The sequence below is a fragment of the Topomyia yanbarensis genome, chromosome 2 (genome assembly GCF_030247195.1).
Source record: "Topomyia yanbarensis strain Yona2022 chromosome 2, ASM3024719v1, whole genome shotgun sequence".
Taxonomy (NCBI): Eukaryota; Metazoa; Arthropoda; class Insecta; order Diptera; family Culicidae; genus Topomyia; species Topomyia yanbarensis.
Genome location: NC_080671.1, coordinates 367251312 through 367267208, shown reverse-complemented (window position 1 = coordinate 367267208; position 15897 = coordinate 367251312). Strand labels below are relative to the sequence as shown.

The window sequence follows — 15897 nt, the reverse complement described above, 5'->3', positions numbered from 1 at the left end:
AAACAAAAATGAAATCATGAACATTGGTTCTATTGCTACTGTGTACGTTTCTTCATATTAGCAAAGTTAATAATACATGAGTGTATTCGTGAGTAAATCTCAGTAAATCACTGTTTTACTACTTTTAGCAATATTTTCTTTTACACGAATTGTTCTTTTATACTTTATTATGGTCGAAGGTTTATAAAACAACATTAAGATTGGCGACAGGGTTTTATAGTGGCTTTGGATATATAATTTTTTGAGCACTTCAAAGCTGCAATACAGCAATTAATAAGGCAAAAGGGATTTTTATTATTATATTCTTCTATATGATTTATCGTGATCTTAAAGATTGCCTTAAGATATTAATAAGAGCGGATTTATCGGGGAATTTTTAGTACTTTTATAAAACCGATAGCAATGGTATCAACTGCAATAAAATCATTATAAATTTACTTAAAACCTTAAAGCATTCGAATTGTTGCTTGGGTTGCGTCCAGATTTTTTTTGGCATAATGGCTAGGTGCCAGATTAGACGTTTGCTGCCTTTTTTATTTACATGGTATCTCCTGACGGAAATCCCCCATCTTGTAAATAGAATTGTAGCCTTAGTTTTAAAACATCTGTGAAATATCTCATAAATATTTGTTCCCTTTTTGTGTACCAAACTATATTGTTAGTTTTAAGATAACTGTAAATATTTCCTAAAAAATTAAAAATTAAAAATCGAGTTTTATGATTGCTTACAACAATAGACGAACTCGCTAAGCGTATACAACAATTTCAAAATCTAAGTTGTAGATCCGAACGCATAGAAACTACGTACAGTAATGCAAATCGATTTTTTTTATTTTAATAATAGGAGTTTATTAAAATAAAAAATAGTCGGCCTTTAAGCTACCGAGAGAATCTCGAGATTCATAGAAGGACTGAAAACATTTAATTGAAATGTAGTTGTAACATTTTACCATTCACCGCATAACGGACATTGACGTGGTACAAAACTCCCCACCGTTCCCTATTCCTCAAACACACGCTGATACATTCTTTTGTTAGGCTTCGAACAACAGTTGATCCAAATCCGATGCCAGAAAACAGGCCTGCAAATCTTTTATTTACGCGAATGCCTTAAATTTGGGTTGTTTTTATTGTTTCTTTGTGCTTTTCTTTGATCCTCCAAAGCTCTCACGTTCGAGCGGAATAGGGACTTAGTTACGATAAAGAATCACTTGAGTTTTAGAAATGCTTAGTCGAAAGCGGTTTTTACTGATGACTTGTCATAATATCATTGTTGTTTCTGCTTTCTGGAAAAGATAGAGAAATAAGAAGAATAAGTTTCCAGCTCAGACTGTACGACGAAAGTTTTCGCATTTTACGAAATTGAAAAGGGGATGCTTTTTTTATTTGCATGCATTGTACTAGGTCCTCTGCTATAGAATAAATATTGCGAGCCTTTTGTGCTTTGCATAATCTATTTTTACGGTATGGCGACGGCTGGAGTCCATTTTGCAATTAGATGCAAGCTGCTGGAGCTTAAAGGTTTGTTTTCAAAATGAATTCGTATAGCTAGGTGGGTTTATTTCCATCGGTAGATGGGATACTTACATACAATTAAAACTCCCTGAAAGTACAGTTGTAAATAATTCGTAGTGCAAGGTAAATTTTCTCAAGTAAATATTTGTTTTGCTATTGAAATGGGTAATCCATTTCTGTTAGATGATGACAAATTATGATCGGTAGACACGTTGTTCAGCAACGTAAGGGCAACCGAATCATCCAAACTATGTACTCTCAATGTGTGGAGGTGGTTTTAGATTAAGAATTGAACAAACCGAAGTTAGATTTAGCAACTAATTCAGTTTCAACATAAAAATTTCGAGAACTGCATTGAGTTAATAAACGTCGTGTTGGGAGATACGAACATTTCGACGCGGTGGCGGTGTACGATTCCAATTAATGAAATAATATTATATTTTATCCTTGAAAACCTTTTCATTTCGAAAAGTTTAATACCAGTGCAATTCACTACCAGCAACCGCTTTTTTGCGGGAGAATACATAAAGTACGGGAATCCTTCAGAAGTTCAATGAAACAACGTCCACATGTAGAGGAAGCCACTCGACCAATTCACTTCCGCTAATGAAACGGGTCACTGAATCTTCGTAGCTGGTCATGCATGATAGACAACATTGCTAGAGCTGTATATAGCAGAGCTACTTGGGTAGCTTGATATGGCAGCTAAGATAGGATGCTCATGGCATAGACTAGCTTCATCTCTCGTGGTGTTAGGAAATGAAGCAAATTGCTGAAGTTGAAACGTATCCCTTCTGAACTTGATTCTACTTCAAGTGGTATGGAAGTCATCTGATAATTGATTTGAAAAAAAAATCCGACAAAGTACTTCGAAAGGAAAGTGAATCACAATTGTATTTATTCACACATTCATTTATTCTATACAAAATAGCATACTATCTGATAGACAGTAAGATGGGAGATCAAAAGAAACTCGCATTCGACTTATCCCCATGCATGGAGCAATTTAATTCCGTCAATAGCCGATGTGACTGAAGTAGTAAGATTATTCAAAATATATTATTTTATTATGATGATTATTCGTAAACATAACACTGTATTGGTGACAGACCCCAGTGGACATCGGTTCCAATCTTTAAGAAATTTCCGAATTTCGCAGTAAGAATCGATTATATGCATCTAACAGTGTGATATGATCTTTCTTCTTACACTAATCAAGTGCATTATATTTTAAATTTGTTTTACATATCTATATATCTTTGGAGCATGAAATAGAACAAATTTTAATTTAAACTACTGGAACCTACGCTATTCGATCGATCTGATATTTTGGAATGTTGCTCGTGATTATAATACTTTCTGTTATAATTTTTCCTGCTTCCTGAAAGAAATTTGAAATAATTGAAGTCTTTTTCCTAAAAGAAATGGTGTCTTTTAAGGGGTTATATACAAAGTTGGAACACAAAAATTAAAGAAAAATTACTGAATATTCTGAAAGTATATACTTTTGAAAATATCTGTATGAAATTTCATCCAGACCGGAGCACTAGAGTTTAAATTACAGCCGTTTGAAGCGCGCTAGTTCATTCACCAATGAAGTTAACACAAAAGTTTAAACGCAGTTATCTCTGAATGAAGTTTTTTGAAAAGTACCGTTGCGGTGAACGTGATATCTCAAAAACTATTCATCCGATTTTCAAACATTTTTTTGAATTCTCGTGTACTTGAACGGTTCATTTTTCATCAAAAATTTTTCGATTCTTTGCAATGAATTTTTGTTTAAAATTTTGAGGACTTCAAAACTCATTTTTGGTCAACCTGTTTTTCTGGCAAGAAAATTTTTTTTTGGGGATACCGATCCATTCCAGTACACCACAATACATTTTTCTTCAAATATTTTCACTTTTTGGATTTCAGTTGAGCGGTTCGGCTTGGAGAGCGTTAACCGCAAACCTCTGCCAAAAAATACGCCTTGGGGAACGGGCCATAACTCCGACAATCTAGAATATGTTTTTTAATTCAATTTGTTTATTCTATCTTCGATAGTGCGACCAACGGACAGCGGTAACTGTAGCGTTGCGTGTTACCAATGTACTACCGGTCAGAAATATTTTTTTCATTCCATCTCTAGGTATTTTCCATAACCCGATTTCACGATTTTCACTCTTCCAAATAATTGCACTTTTTCGAAAAAAATCGGAATTCCATTTCATTCCGTTATTAGAGCATTCTTTCTACTTTTAGAATTAAATTTTTTCAAATTGGTTTAAAATTCGAAGTTATAGTAATTTTTATGAAAAATGTCAAAACCGCGATTTTCTCGCTTCATTTTTTGTTCAACTCAATTTATGTACCATTGATTCAATGAATTCTGTAATTTCACCTACACAGTTGTATACGCAATTAAAAAACAAAGAAAATATATAGACCCGTTTTTATCAGCCCCTTGGCGAAATTTAAGCTGTTAAAACAGGGACATTGATAAAATCGGGACATATATTTTTCTGTCTTTTTAATAAACCGAAGCTCTTAAAATATTCTATACATTAAGTTTCTCTTAAGGGGGTCTGATAGTACAAAATTTAAAAAGAATAATATTTTTCTTTTTGCATTTTTCAGATAGATTTATAAGATAAGAAATATATGCCCAAGAAAGCATTAACTCGAAAACAACTTGGTTCGTCAGCTAGAGCCCATCAAACTACCAACTATCAATTTTCATAAGAAGCTGATAAAATCAGGTCAAAACCTGATAAAATCGGGGGTAGATAGTATCGGGGGCTGATAAAATCGGGTGCTGATCTTTTGTTTCCAGTCTTACATGCGAAAATTGCGATCAAGCGCGTAGGGTACGTATGTACCCCAGTGTAATGTTCAAGGGTAGAAAAAGTAAGTGTAACGTGCTAGGGTTAAGATACAGTGAAAACTTTCAGACTGGTGAAAAAAGTGCGGCGAATTTTTTTTGGACCATTTTGGCTTGATTTTGAAAAAATGCTCTAAGCATGTAGATTTGTAAAAACAACTATTTTTCATCCGAAAACTTATTTTATTAGTGGAAAAAATCACAAAGAAAACAATAAACTTGAATTAAAATAGGTGACAATATAGTTGCCACTGCCCGTTAAAAAACGTCAGTTTTTCTAATGTTTGATGTATTTCAAACGAGATCAGTGCGAGCATAGAAGAAAATACAGTTGGATCAGAAATTCAAAGAGAAATTAAGGTACTTTATTTCTTATTGTTTGATTAGCAGTAAATCATCCTGGGATTCTGATGATGAGTTGAAAAATGAGACAATAGATTTTAGGCGTATAGTTTAGAATGAAATTTATGTAAAATCTGAAATAAAGACTCAAACCGATATGCTTTGGAAATTGGTAGACACTTTATTACATAGAGGTGCATGTAAAAGCAGAACAGCTAGCAATTATAAAAATGATTACATAAGAACTAACATGACAGTAGCTCGCATAAGTTTCCGATTGGGTTTCTCCCTATACCTTCCTTCAGAAACAGAGTGTCATGAAATGATTTCACCGGGCGGTGGCAACTATATTGCCACCTTCTCAAAAAAATATTACGAGGTAAATTTAAATATGTTCAAAACTAAGTGAAAGAACTGCATCTTCATTAATATACCATTCATTGCTTGCCCTGAATTTTGGCCTTATATAGGGTCAAAAATTCTTATAAATATAAAACAAATCTTTTTGCTCAAAAAAGAAATTCTTATGCTACGAGAAAAATTATTTACGAGCTAAATGAAAAAATAAGTAGTTTTTCGGCAATCGTCATCACGAAAACGCCATTTTCGAAAAAAAATGACATTTCGATATAATCGCTTTTAAAATTTCAAGTGATCACTGCTTTTGGTATACGAAACGCGCTTTGAAGCGCTGTAACTTTCGATCTGTTGCTCGGCTTTTTTTGAGAATTTGGGAAAATATTTTCAAGGAGTTGTACGTAATATGCCATTCATTACTTACCCTGAATTTTGGCCTTTTATATGGGGTTAAAAATTCTTATACATAAAACAAAATTTTTTGCTCAAAAAATAAATTATTATGGTACGAGAACAATTATTCACGAACTATTGAAAAAAAAATGACGAAAATCGGCTGAGTAGTTTTTCGGCAATCGTGATCACGAAAACGCCATTTTTGGAAAAAACGACATTTCGATATAATCGTTTTTAACATTTCAAGTGATCACTGCTTTTGGTAGACGAAACGCGCTTTGAAGCGCTGTAACTTTCGATTTGTTGCTCGGATTTTTTTGAGAATTTGGGAAAATATTCTCAAGGAGTTGTACTTTCGGATAAAGTAATAATTTTTTCTTTCGATTTTTTGAAAATAAAAGGGTACACACTTAATTTAAATTACTGGGTACAGTAAAATTTTGCTGGGGTTTTGAACAGCAAACCGTTCGGTAATCAATTCAGTAAAACAATTTGGTACCGAACTCTCCGCAATCCGTTCTATCCAAACGTCAAAAAACACTGGTCAGTCAGCAGTTTCCTATGAAAATGGCGACTTGACAGATGATTTGCTGTACCTGTTTTGTAAGTTTTTGACGAGGTTCGGTAACGTTGGTACAATTTTGCCGAACAATCAGTCAGTATTTTACTGGATAATGTTTATGTACCGAAAAAAACAGAAGAGCTGATAAATTCAGTGAAAAATATTGCGAGTTTCAGTAAATTATTCGAAAAATTACTGAAAATCTCTAAAAAATGAAAACTATTCTGCAAATTTTTAAACAATTTGCTGACAGCTCCTTAAAAATATCACTTTACTGAGCAAGTCGTCAAAAGAAATTACTGAACAAGTTTGGGCTGGGTTAGTGTGTATGTAACCACTTAAATTTATTTTAAATATTAACGATAAAAAGTATCGTCGATCACAGTATGATAACCTCTCGCGTGTTTTTTGAGAAGGGCCAATAAGCATACTGTGCTTTGAGAGGAAATTCTGGACAAACCATTAATCGCCGATTAAAAATCACTGCAACAGACGAAAGGAAAAACTTTTCTCTTCATAAAATGTTAACATTCATTCTCGGCGAGTTACGATTGTTCCGGAATTTTCTGTCAAAGTGAATTTTTGACAGCATGCTTATAGGTCTTTCGCAAAAAACAGGCGAGACCTATAAATATTTTAAATCCATTTGTGCCATTGTCTAGGTCTAATATATATATATATATATATATATATATATATATATATATATATATATATATATATATATATATATATATATATATATATATATATATATATATATATATATATATATATATATATATATATATATATATATATATATATATATATATATATATATATATATATATATATATATATATATATATAATCGAGATATTTTTGCGTTGACTAAACTACCTCTCGGTCCAAGGGAACATCTCCCTACACCCCACCGTTTTGATGAATTATTAAAAACCTTTATCTGCTCTGGAATCAATTCGCTAGATGGAGGTGTTCACGAAATGTAAAAACACTTGTTGCCAAATATACAATTTTTCTAGTTCAAAATTCAGAGTTTTTTTAAATTTTGTGAATTCTAACGTGTCCCTCCGACATTTTTACAAAAATATAAAACAATCATAACATCAATTTAATTCAATCCAATCTCGAGATACAGCAAATTGAAAAAAGTGCCCATTTTGTCACATAAAATAGAATTTTCATAGGCCAGTATTGAATAAATTTTCTAATTTTTATTAAATAGGACCCTGCTCGATATGAACGAAAAACGAATTTTTTATACTGCGCTATGCTTTCCCCCTTTCAGTTTTCTTAATCATTACGTTAGCTTTTTGGTTTCAAATGACAATGAACGATATCCATTGAATATTACTAACGCATTATATACTTTGATTGGTTATCATGCTTCCACTTTTGACTCTATCGCCATCGGTTACTTTTTCCGAGCCTTAACTGAAAGTGATTCGTTGGGTTAATAGCATCGATGTAATTTATCCTGCAGTTCTCTCGTTCAATCAGGATCGCCGGCAATTTTTGTCGGCATACAATTTTTGTCGGTCAAGCTTCGGGACAGGATGTAGTACCAACTCCGTGCTTTCCCTGCCATGTTGCTCATGGCATTTCCGTATAGATTATATTTTTATGATCCTCTTTTTCATCGCATCCACAGTACCTTCGTCGGGATCATTTTATTTATATAAAAGGAATATATCGTCATCAGATGCTTCGAATCCTGTAGAATATTAAAAGTAAATAATAAAAAAACAGGTTCTGTGGCAGTTTCCAGCCATATGCTACATCCTGTCTAGTGAACTGACTGTTGCTTCGTTCGTTGTTTCCGTCACCAGCGACAGTGAGTCGGTGGTCATTGGTATCTGCAGCAAGGATGGGGCGGAAGCTAGATATAGGATGGTAGGAAACGAAATCAAACTAGTGGAAAAACGAAAATTATCATCCGGCTGGAATGTCACTCAGAGCAGACCTGTGCAGAATGGTAAGTAAGCATAGGGCAGGTAGGAAGATTGTTGAGCAAAATTTCCAGCTCAGCGTATACTTATAGCACATAGGTATATTTATATTTATGCTAGACGCGGTTGATGTGCATTAGCTAGATTCGCTGTACCATGGATATTATATCAAGTTTAGCTCAACTCAGTGTGCTACGAAAGTTGGCCGCGACAAGTTTGTTCCGCTATTCGGTCTTTGTTACATTGTAAGCTTATTACGGCGATACAAGAATAATTTAACCATTTGTCGAAGGTGAGGATTAGGTGCTAGTGTTTGATAGTGTAATTTATAAACTCGTTCGTATCATTCCTCAGGAATATTAGTGAAAATACAACAGTTATGAAAGATACTTTTGAATTATGGTGGTGTGAGTACAATACCAAACTATAATCTTCTTGCATTCGTTATCAGATAAGATAATTACACAGTGATTTTGAACTTTTCAAAAGGCCTAGTACAGGTTGTAGAACTCATCAATACAAAAAATGTTGTATATCCCCAATCATGATTTATAGAATACAATCCATTTTTTGGGATATTTGGAACTAAAAAATGAGCTGTGCTGTCATTTTTGACCCGATTTTCGATTTGTTAACAGTTCTCGAAAAAACCGACTTTTCCAATGGTATTCTATATGATGCTATTTTGTTGGTTTGGTTTGCAATGAAAAGTATGCGAACGGCTCAACATTTTCCCATGGGCACGTCCTAGTTCTAATGATAATTCAAAAGAACGTTTACGCGTCGAATGACATTTTGATCATAAAAATCATACAAATAGCGAAGTTATCCAATATTCCCCAAATTAGAAACTGTTGCGCATGGATTCTTAACCCATTCCCCGCGCGTGATGCCATATCGTCGCTGTTGTGCTATCTCATTACAAACACCATTTTGGTGTAAACCGAGTTAGACATGCCATGTTACTGAATTGTAAATCTCTACAATGTGGCGTTTTCAGAATTTTCATTTCAATGGCGGATCGTGAAAGAGGTAGGAGAGGATCTATGAATAATATTCCGATTTTTGTGTAATAGTTCACGAGCAAATATCAAAACTGTTCTAATTTTGTGAACAAATTCACAGCCACGAAAATCAGATTATTATACACAATGATTGAGTTTAAGTCGAAAATTGAACCGCAAACTAGCAAGTCAACATTTGGTTTATGAAATAAGTATTGCTAATGATAGCTGAAACAGTGACTGAAGTTCACAAAAACAAATAGCCTCGCAAGTAAACGCAGGCGATACGGACAAGAAATTGATATCATTTACAAAACACACGACTTCTATACACGGTCTTGTTTTCGTAACGAAAAAAACGTCTCACTAGATTTCTGTCTTCACATACTCAACACATTTTTCAAGCATTTATAATAGTTCAATAGCATGAAAAAGTCGGGTAAATTGATATAGCATATCAGCAATTCCATGTAAAAAATGTTATACGATCTCTCAGAATTCTGTAATATTTGGTATAGTCGTTCCTTACCGAAAAATATTAAATACATATTTTTTATTTCGTCATTAGGGTGTCCCTTTGCACGTTAGACGGGTTCAAAAAATCGTGATTTTTCAAAAGTTGATTTTTTTTTTAAATTCATAACTTTTGAACCACTGAACCGATTTTCATGGGTTATAGGTCAAGTGAAAGGTATTTATGTGTAATTTCAAGAAAAAATTACTATTTTTAAAAAAATATTGAGTTTTATACGAACAAAATATGCATTAAATGGTTTTTCTTGATTTTCATTGCGAGGGTCCTTGAATACTCCATACTTTTATATTTTTATTTGAAAGATTATTCAACTCTACACAACATCTCCAAACATATTGTTGAACCAGATCTAGAGATTTCGGAGATATAATTTTTTGAAAATTAAAAAATCTATGTATACACCCCACATGCATGGAAACGATGTAACCGCATGGTAGTTCACCATACACTTCCAGCGAGTCACAGCAGCTGTGAATGAAGAAATCTATGATTTACTTACAAGCTGGGTGCAACATTCGTTTCAACCTGGGGTTGTGCATTAACCATGTAGAAAAACATTCAGACATTGCAGATCCTGCCCTCTCCTCGCGTTCAAAATATTTTACCGAGCGTCCACTTTGGCTAGATTGGGAGTGTTGCTCGGATTTGAAAAAAAGAGTATTCAACCTATTTGCTGAGACAAATGACATGGTTGGTATGACTAGCAGATAGTTTTTGGGTAGGTAGGAAATTTTTACCTGTATTTCGGGTTTGTTTCAATAGCTTTTGTTGCAAGCAAGTTGAAGAAATAGGTAAAATTTGCTTTTGCTGGTACTACATCACTAGCACGTAGGTTCGAATATATTACATAAAAACAGGAATTTTTTGAACCACTGAACCGATTTTCATGGGTTATAGGTCAAATGAAAGTTATTTAAGTGTAGTTTCAAGAAAAAAATTACTAATTTTAAAATATATTGAGTTTTATACGAACAAAATATGCATTAAAATGTTTTTCTTGATTTTCACTGTGAGGGTTCTTGAATACTCCATACTTTTATATTTTTATTTGAAAGATCATTCAACTGTAACCGCATGGTAGTTCACCATTCACTTCCAGCGAGTCACAGCAGCTGTGAATGAAGAAATCTATGATTTACTTACAAGCTGGGTGCAACATTCGTTTCATCCTGGGGGTTGTCCATTAACCACGTAGAAAAAAATTCAGGCATTGCAGACCGTTGCGTTCAAATATTTTTAGCGGGCGTCATCTTTTGTTAGAAATTCCACTTCAATAAACATCCAGGTGGGGGGGGGGTCATATAGCGAACACGGAAAATCTTATTTTAATATCAGGATAAGTATTTTTGAAGATAGAATACGCCTCGTGCAAGTTACACAAAACCAATCTTCTCTGTATGTAAATTTTGCCTTCTTCGTTGTTAGAAATTAAATAATCCCTTTTCCCTGCACAGACGCGGCTTACATCGTCACTATTATAAAAATTCGTAACACATGTTATCGTTTCTATTCCTATTGCCACAGAGCTTAAACTCTTTTCAGGCACCACCATTATTCCTTTCTCTTGCTGCAATGCTTTTGCTTTGTTGGCCATATATTGAGAAACATTGAACTCCTGCATAATTCTATATGTAGTCCAACTTTTGGGAAGTGTAGTTAAAATCCTGTTTCGCTCATTGCTGTCTCTTGTTTTTTCATATTTCTTTCTATTTTGTGTAAGAATTTCATTATCGTCCGACAAAGGTGCGTTGTAAGTGGTAACGATTGATTCAGAACTGGGTGCTTCTAACGACTCTGAAAATACATATGATAGATTAATTATCAGAAAAAAATCGTGCAAATGATTTCTTTTTTATTATTTATCTTGGTAGGAAAGTGGAACGAATCCGGAAGGTCCTGCAATGGCGGTCAATGTTTCGAAAGACTCTGAAAAAAGATTTCAAAGAACAAGAGTTCGTTTTAGTAGTTTCAAGAAAAGAATTGAAATTTAAAAATCAATCATATCATATTTTCGATAATATACCTGGATCAGTGATTCTCGATGGTCCTGCAACGGCTTCTTCGGTCTCGGGATCATTTGGTTCATATAGTTTATTGTAGCAACGAAAACAAATGAAGGAGCTGCTCTCATCTTTTTTTCATTGCACAATCGTACAATTTATTGGTGAGTTTTCTGATACGCGTACTCAACATCCGAATACCACAAACTGAGCACCCTACATTTCATTTTAAGAGATTCTTCAACTGAACTGTTGTTGTAGGAAACTCTGTTTTCTAACTGATAATTTCTTTCAAAACATTCCTGGTTTTATGTAATATATTCGAACCTACGAGCTAGTGATGTAGTACCACCAAAAGCAAAATTGAAGTATTTCTTTAAGTTGATTGCGACAAAAGCTATTGAAACAAACCCGAAATACAGGTAAAAATTGTCTACCTACCTAAAACTATCTACTAGTCATACCAACCATGTCCTTTGTCTCAGAAAATAGGTAAAATACAGGTAAAAATATTTTGAACGCGAAGAGAGGGCATGATCTGCAATGTCTGAGTGTTTTTCTACTGGGTTATGGACAGTCCCCAGGTTGAAACGAATGTTGCACCCAGCTTGTAAGTAAATCATAGATTTCTTCATTCACAGCTGCTGTGACTCGCTGGAAATGTATGGTGAACTACCATGCGGTTACATCGTTTCCATGCAAGTGGGGTGTATACATAGATTTTTTATTTTAAAAAAATTATATCTCCGAAATCTATAGATCTGGTTCAAAATATGTTTGGAGATGTTGTGTAGAGTTGAATGATCTTTCAAATAAAAATTTAAAAGTATGGAGTATTCAAGGACCCTCGCAGTGAAAATAAAAAAAAAACCATTTAATGCATATTTTGTTCGTACAAAACTCAATATTTTTTAAAGTTAGTATTTTTTTCTTAAAATTACACTTAAATACATTTCATTTGACCTATAACTCATGAAAATCGGTTCAGTGGTTCAAAAATTATGAATTAAAAAAAAATCAACTTTTGAAAAATGACGATTTTTTGAACCCGTCTAGCGTGGAAAGAGACACCCTAATGACGAAATAAAAAAATATGTATCTAATATTTTTTGGTAAGGAACGATAATACCAAATATTGCAGAATTCTGAGAGATCCTATATCTTTTTTTCATGGAATTGCTAATATAGCATAATTTAAATTTCGCCGTTCACTTCTTGGCAGTATTGTTCTAGTGGAATGCTAAATTTGTTAAAAAGTGCAAAAAATCGATTATTTGCATTTTTGTAGATTTAGGTAGGTTCTAACAGCAAGAAGAAATATGACTCGATTTTGTCAGAGTCCCCGCTTTAAATACACTATGGGGTTGACAAAATCGGATAATAACAGTAAAACATGTTATCTCAACCGTTACAAGCATATCTAAAGTTAGCGCATAAAAAACTTTCTAAGTTAGCATATTTCCTGTGTCAACGTAATTAATCGGTACAGACGGCAAAAAACGTTCAACTTGTGATTTCTATCCGATACGGCATCATAAAGCACAACCATCGTAAACTTTTGCCGAAACTCTTTCATTGTACGGTGATTTCTTCGAAAAAGTGAATGCTCTAGCTCTGGCTGTAATCAACAAGCTAAAATCACCTAAAGCCTGTCATCAACTTTTGGAAGTGAAAAATGACCGAGAAGAAAAGTGCTCTTGGAAACGTTCGAGAGAAGCGTCGAGCTTCCATTTTACAGGGGACGAGTTTGGATGAAGCAGGCCTACGGTTTGTGGCTAGGAATACCATCCTTTATAGTTCGCCAGTGTTGCCCGGCAGTAGAAGTGTGGAAGAGGATGATGATGGGGGTGGTGGTGGTGCAAAAGTCGGTGAAAAAATGTTGAAGCTTTCTCGTGCTCAAAGGTTTAGTGATAAATTGTTGATGGCGGCCTCGTCGCCGAGACTTGTCAAGTCCAAAAAAACGCTCCATGTCGCCAGCTCGCAAGTGGGAGCGAACAGCTTGGATGAGCTCATGGCTGAGGCACGTAGATGCTCTACAGCATCGGTTGGGAGTGTAGCAATTCTAGATACGGTCCATTGCAATGAAATGCTCAAGCGAAACCAGCGGAACCGATTGCTGCGGAAACGGAGTACCAGTGTTTGCGTGGAGAAGCTAGCTGCGTGCGGGGATAGAAGGTAAGGTTAGGTAAAATTGGTTTAATACGATCAGGGTTTTAATTTAGCCATCCCGCTGCTGTAAGCGAGTAGCAGAAAAAAAATCTTCCACTGGGACGGCGAATCTACCGTCGCTTTTATAACATGAAAGCTATTAGCTCAATTCACTGGTATAGTATTAATTATCAGGACCTTGGGAATTTGGTTCGGAATGGATTATATCGACAGCTTAAAAGGAAAAATGGATGAAATCAATCACAGCAGAGTGTGGTTTTTCGTGTAGGCTCGTTCGGCGTTAGTCGGAACATGAAGCTATACAGCACAATACACTCAAATCAATGCAACTAGTAGTGCCTCTGGGATTTAATTTGGGGTCGAATCAGCGGTGAAATAATAAATGCTTCGTGAAATAATCGTTGCATGGATTGAAATCATAAAGTTCGCGCTAACTGATGCGTCAGTACCCAAAAGTAAAATCCAGCGAATAGAGAAAATCGTTGCTTCATCCATCATTCATGGCATGATTCGCAAAACCCATTCGGTATTCTTCCAGCAGCATCAACTTCGAATGTGTCGCATCAAGCTCACTCAGCTATGTGAGTTGCAAGCGAGCATAAAGTTGTGGAAAAGATAGTCTTATCGAATTTGCTACATTAAAACACGGACTAGTAGACTTAACACTTTCTTTCTCCAGTTCACCTATATGCACAACCAAAATTTACTACTTTGTCGAAATGGCTTAAATTACCGTGCGTTTAACAAAGCACTCAATTTGGTACTAAATTATCAAACCGGTGAGGCCATGAAGAAAGACAGTATCCACTACAGATATTGTTCAAGTAAAAATCAAGATGTTCCGTCTGTTTGTCGGTGGCTATATGAATAAACGTCTACTTCACAATTGGTTAGGGCTGACAGTTGACTCTGAAAGGAGTCTTATATTTTACGTTGAAACTGTATGGCAATCCCTTTCTCCCCCGGCACACCCATACACAAACGTGCTCAATGGAGAAAGGTAGGGGATTGTTCAGCTGAATTCCTTTTCATCCCTCGAAAATTGATAGAAATTGCTGAGGGAAAAATTTCGTTAGAAAGCTAATTCATAAATATTCGAAACTTTTGCATGCCTTTCCATAAAACAACACACTAGCTAATGGAAGAGAAAATTTTCGTCTTTGTCAGTCGATGACTAACCAAATTTAGCGGGGAGCGAAAGATAAACTTCAATGAGGAAAATGTGTGATTCAATGTTTGATTCCTGAGAATAGGGATAAAATAAATAATAATAAATTATCAAGCAAGTATTTGACATACGTTTGAAAGATTGTTTTTTGATTTAATCACTTGAACGTCGTAGGATTCTATAGATTGTCTGTATCTAGAGGTAACTGTAGATTACCTTACAAAAATATTTGGTTGCATAACTGATGAATGGCTTATAGCTTCTGGCACATACTAGTCATTGTCAAATCATAGCGATACAACATTTTTTCCGTTTTCTTCATTACGATTACATACACTTCTCACTCAAAGGGAAAAGCTAATGGATAAGCTTGACAGTGATGAAAGGATTTTAGGTTTCGTGTCGCACAAATTGAAAACAATATTTTTGGAGAAATAGTTTGCAGTGGAAAAGATTTGAAATAATGAAATAACTTTATTCTGCAGATGAAATTTGTAATTTTGTAATTTATTGTCAACTATTGTACACGGTAACCTGTTGTTATATTAACATTGATTCAGGTCAAGGAAAATAAAGGATAATATGACAGTGGAAAACAAGATGTACAACAAACGTAGAAGTATAGATTAGTTGCTTATTCTCTTAACTGCTTTCTTGAAGCTTGTTGCTGAAGGCATCGATTTAACGGCAAGCGGCAGACGATTCCCAGGAGAAGCACCTTCTATCAGCACGCTTCTCCTGGTGTTCGATGCATGTTGTGGAATTACGAAGGTTTTGGCTCGCTCCATTCTTCCTCGCTGCAGATGCTTTTGTAGATATTCGGGGAGCTGATGGAGGTCGCATCCCATAATTGTATTTCTGAGGCGTTTTTTTTGGGGTTGGGGAATAGTCCATTTCGTTTGGCCCACTGTTCAATCGCTAGGAAATCCCTGTTGATTGCCTGAATGAGTAGATGAATATCCTCAATGCAACCAGTAGTGTAGATTTGCAGATCATCTGCGTAAAGCTGATATTGACATCAAAGGACAGCAGGG

General features: G+C 34.8%; 1 protein-coding gene across 3 annotated transcripts in view; it reads left to right on the top strand.

The window, feature by feature from the left end:
* Positions 1-8263: 8263 nt before the first annotated feature.
* The window catches only part of LOC131684449 (GTPase-activating Rap/Ran-GAP domain-like protein 3), a 446130-nt gene continuing 438496 nt past the window's right edge, over positions 8264-15897 (top strand). Inside the window, exons 1-2 of one of the 3 annotated variants that reach the window (XM_058967345.1) lie at positions 8264-8279; positions 13265-13701. In XM_058967345.1, coding sequence (XP_058823328.1) covers positions 13403-13701 — 299 coding nt within the window. In that variant the 5' untranslated portion in view covers positions 8264-8279; positions 13265-13402. Of the gene's footprint in view, positions 8280-12984; positions 13702-15897 lie in introns of those variants that run through there. The other 2 variants (XM_058967344.1, XM_058967342.1) reach the window with 2 other exon arrangements.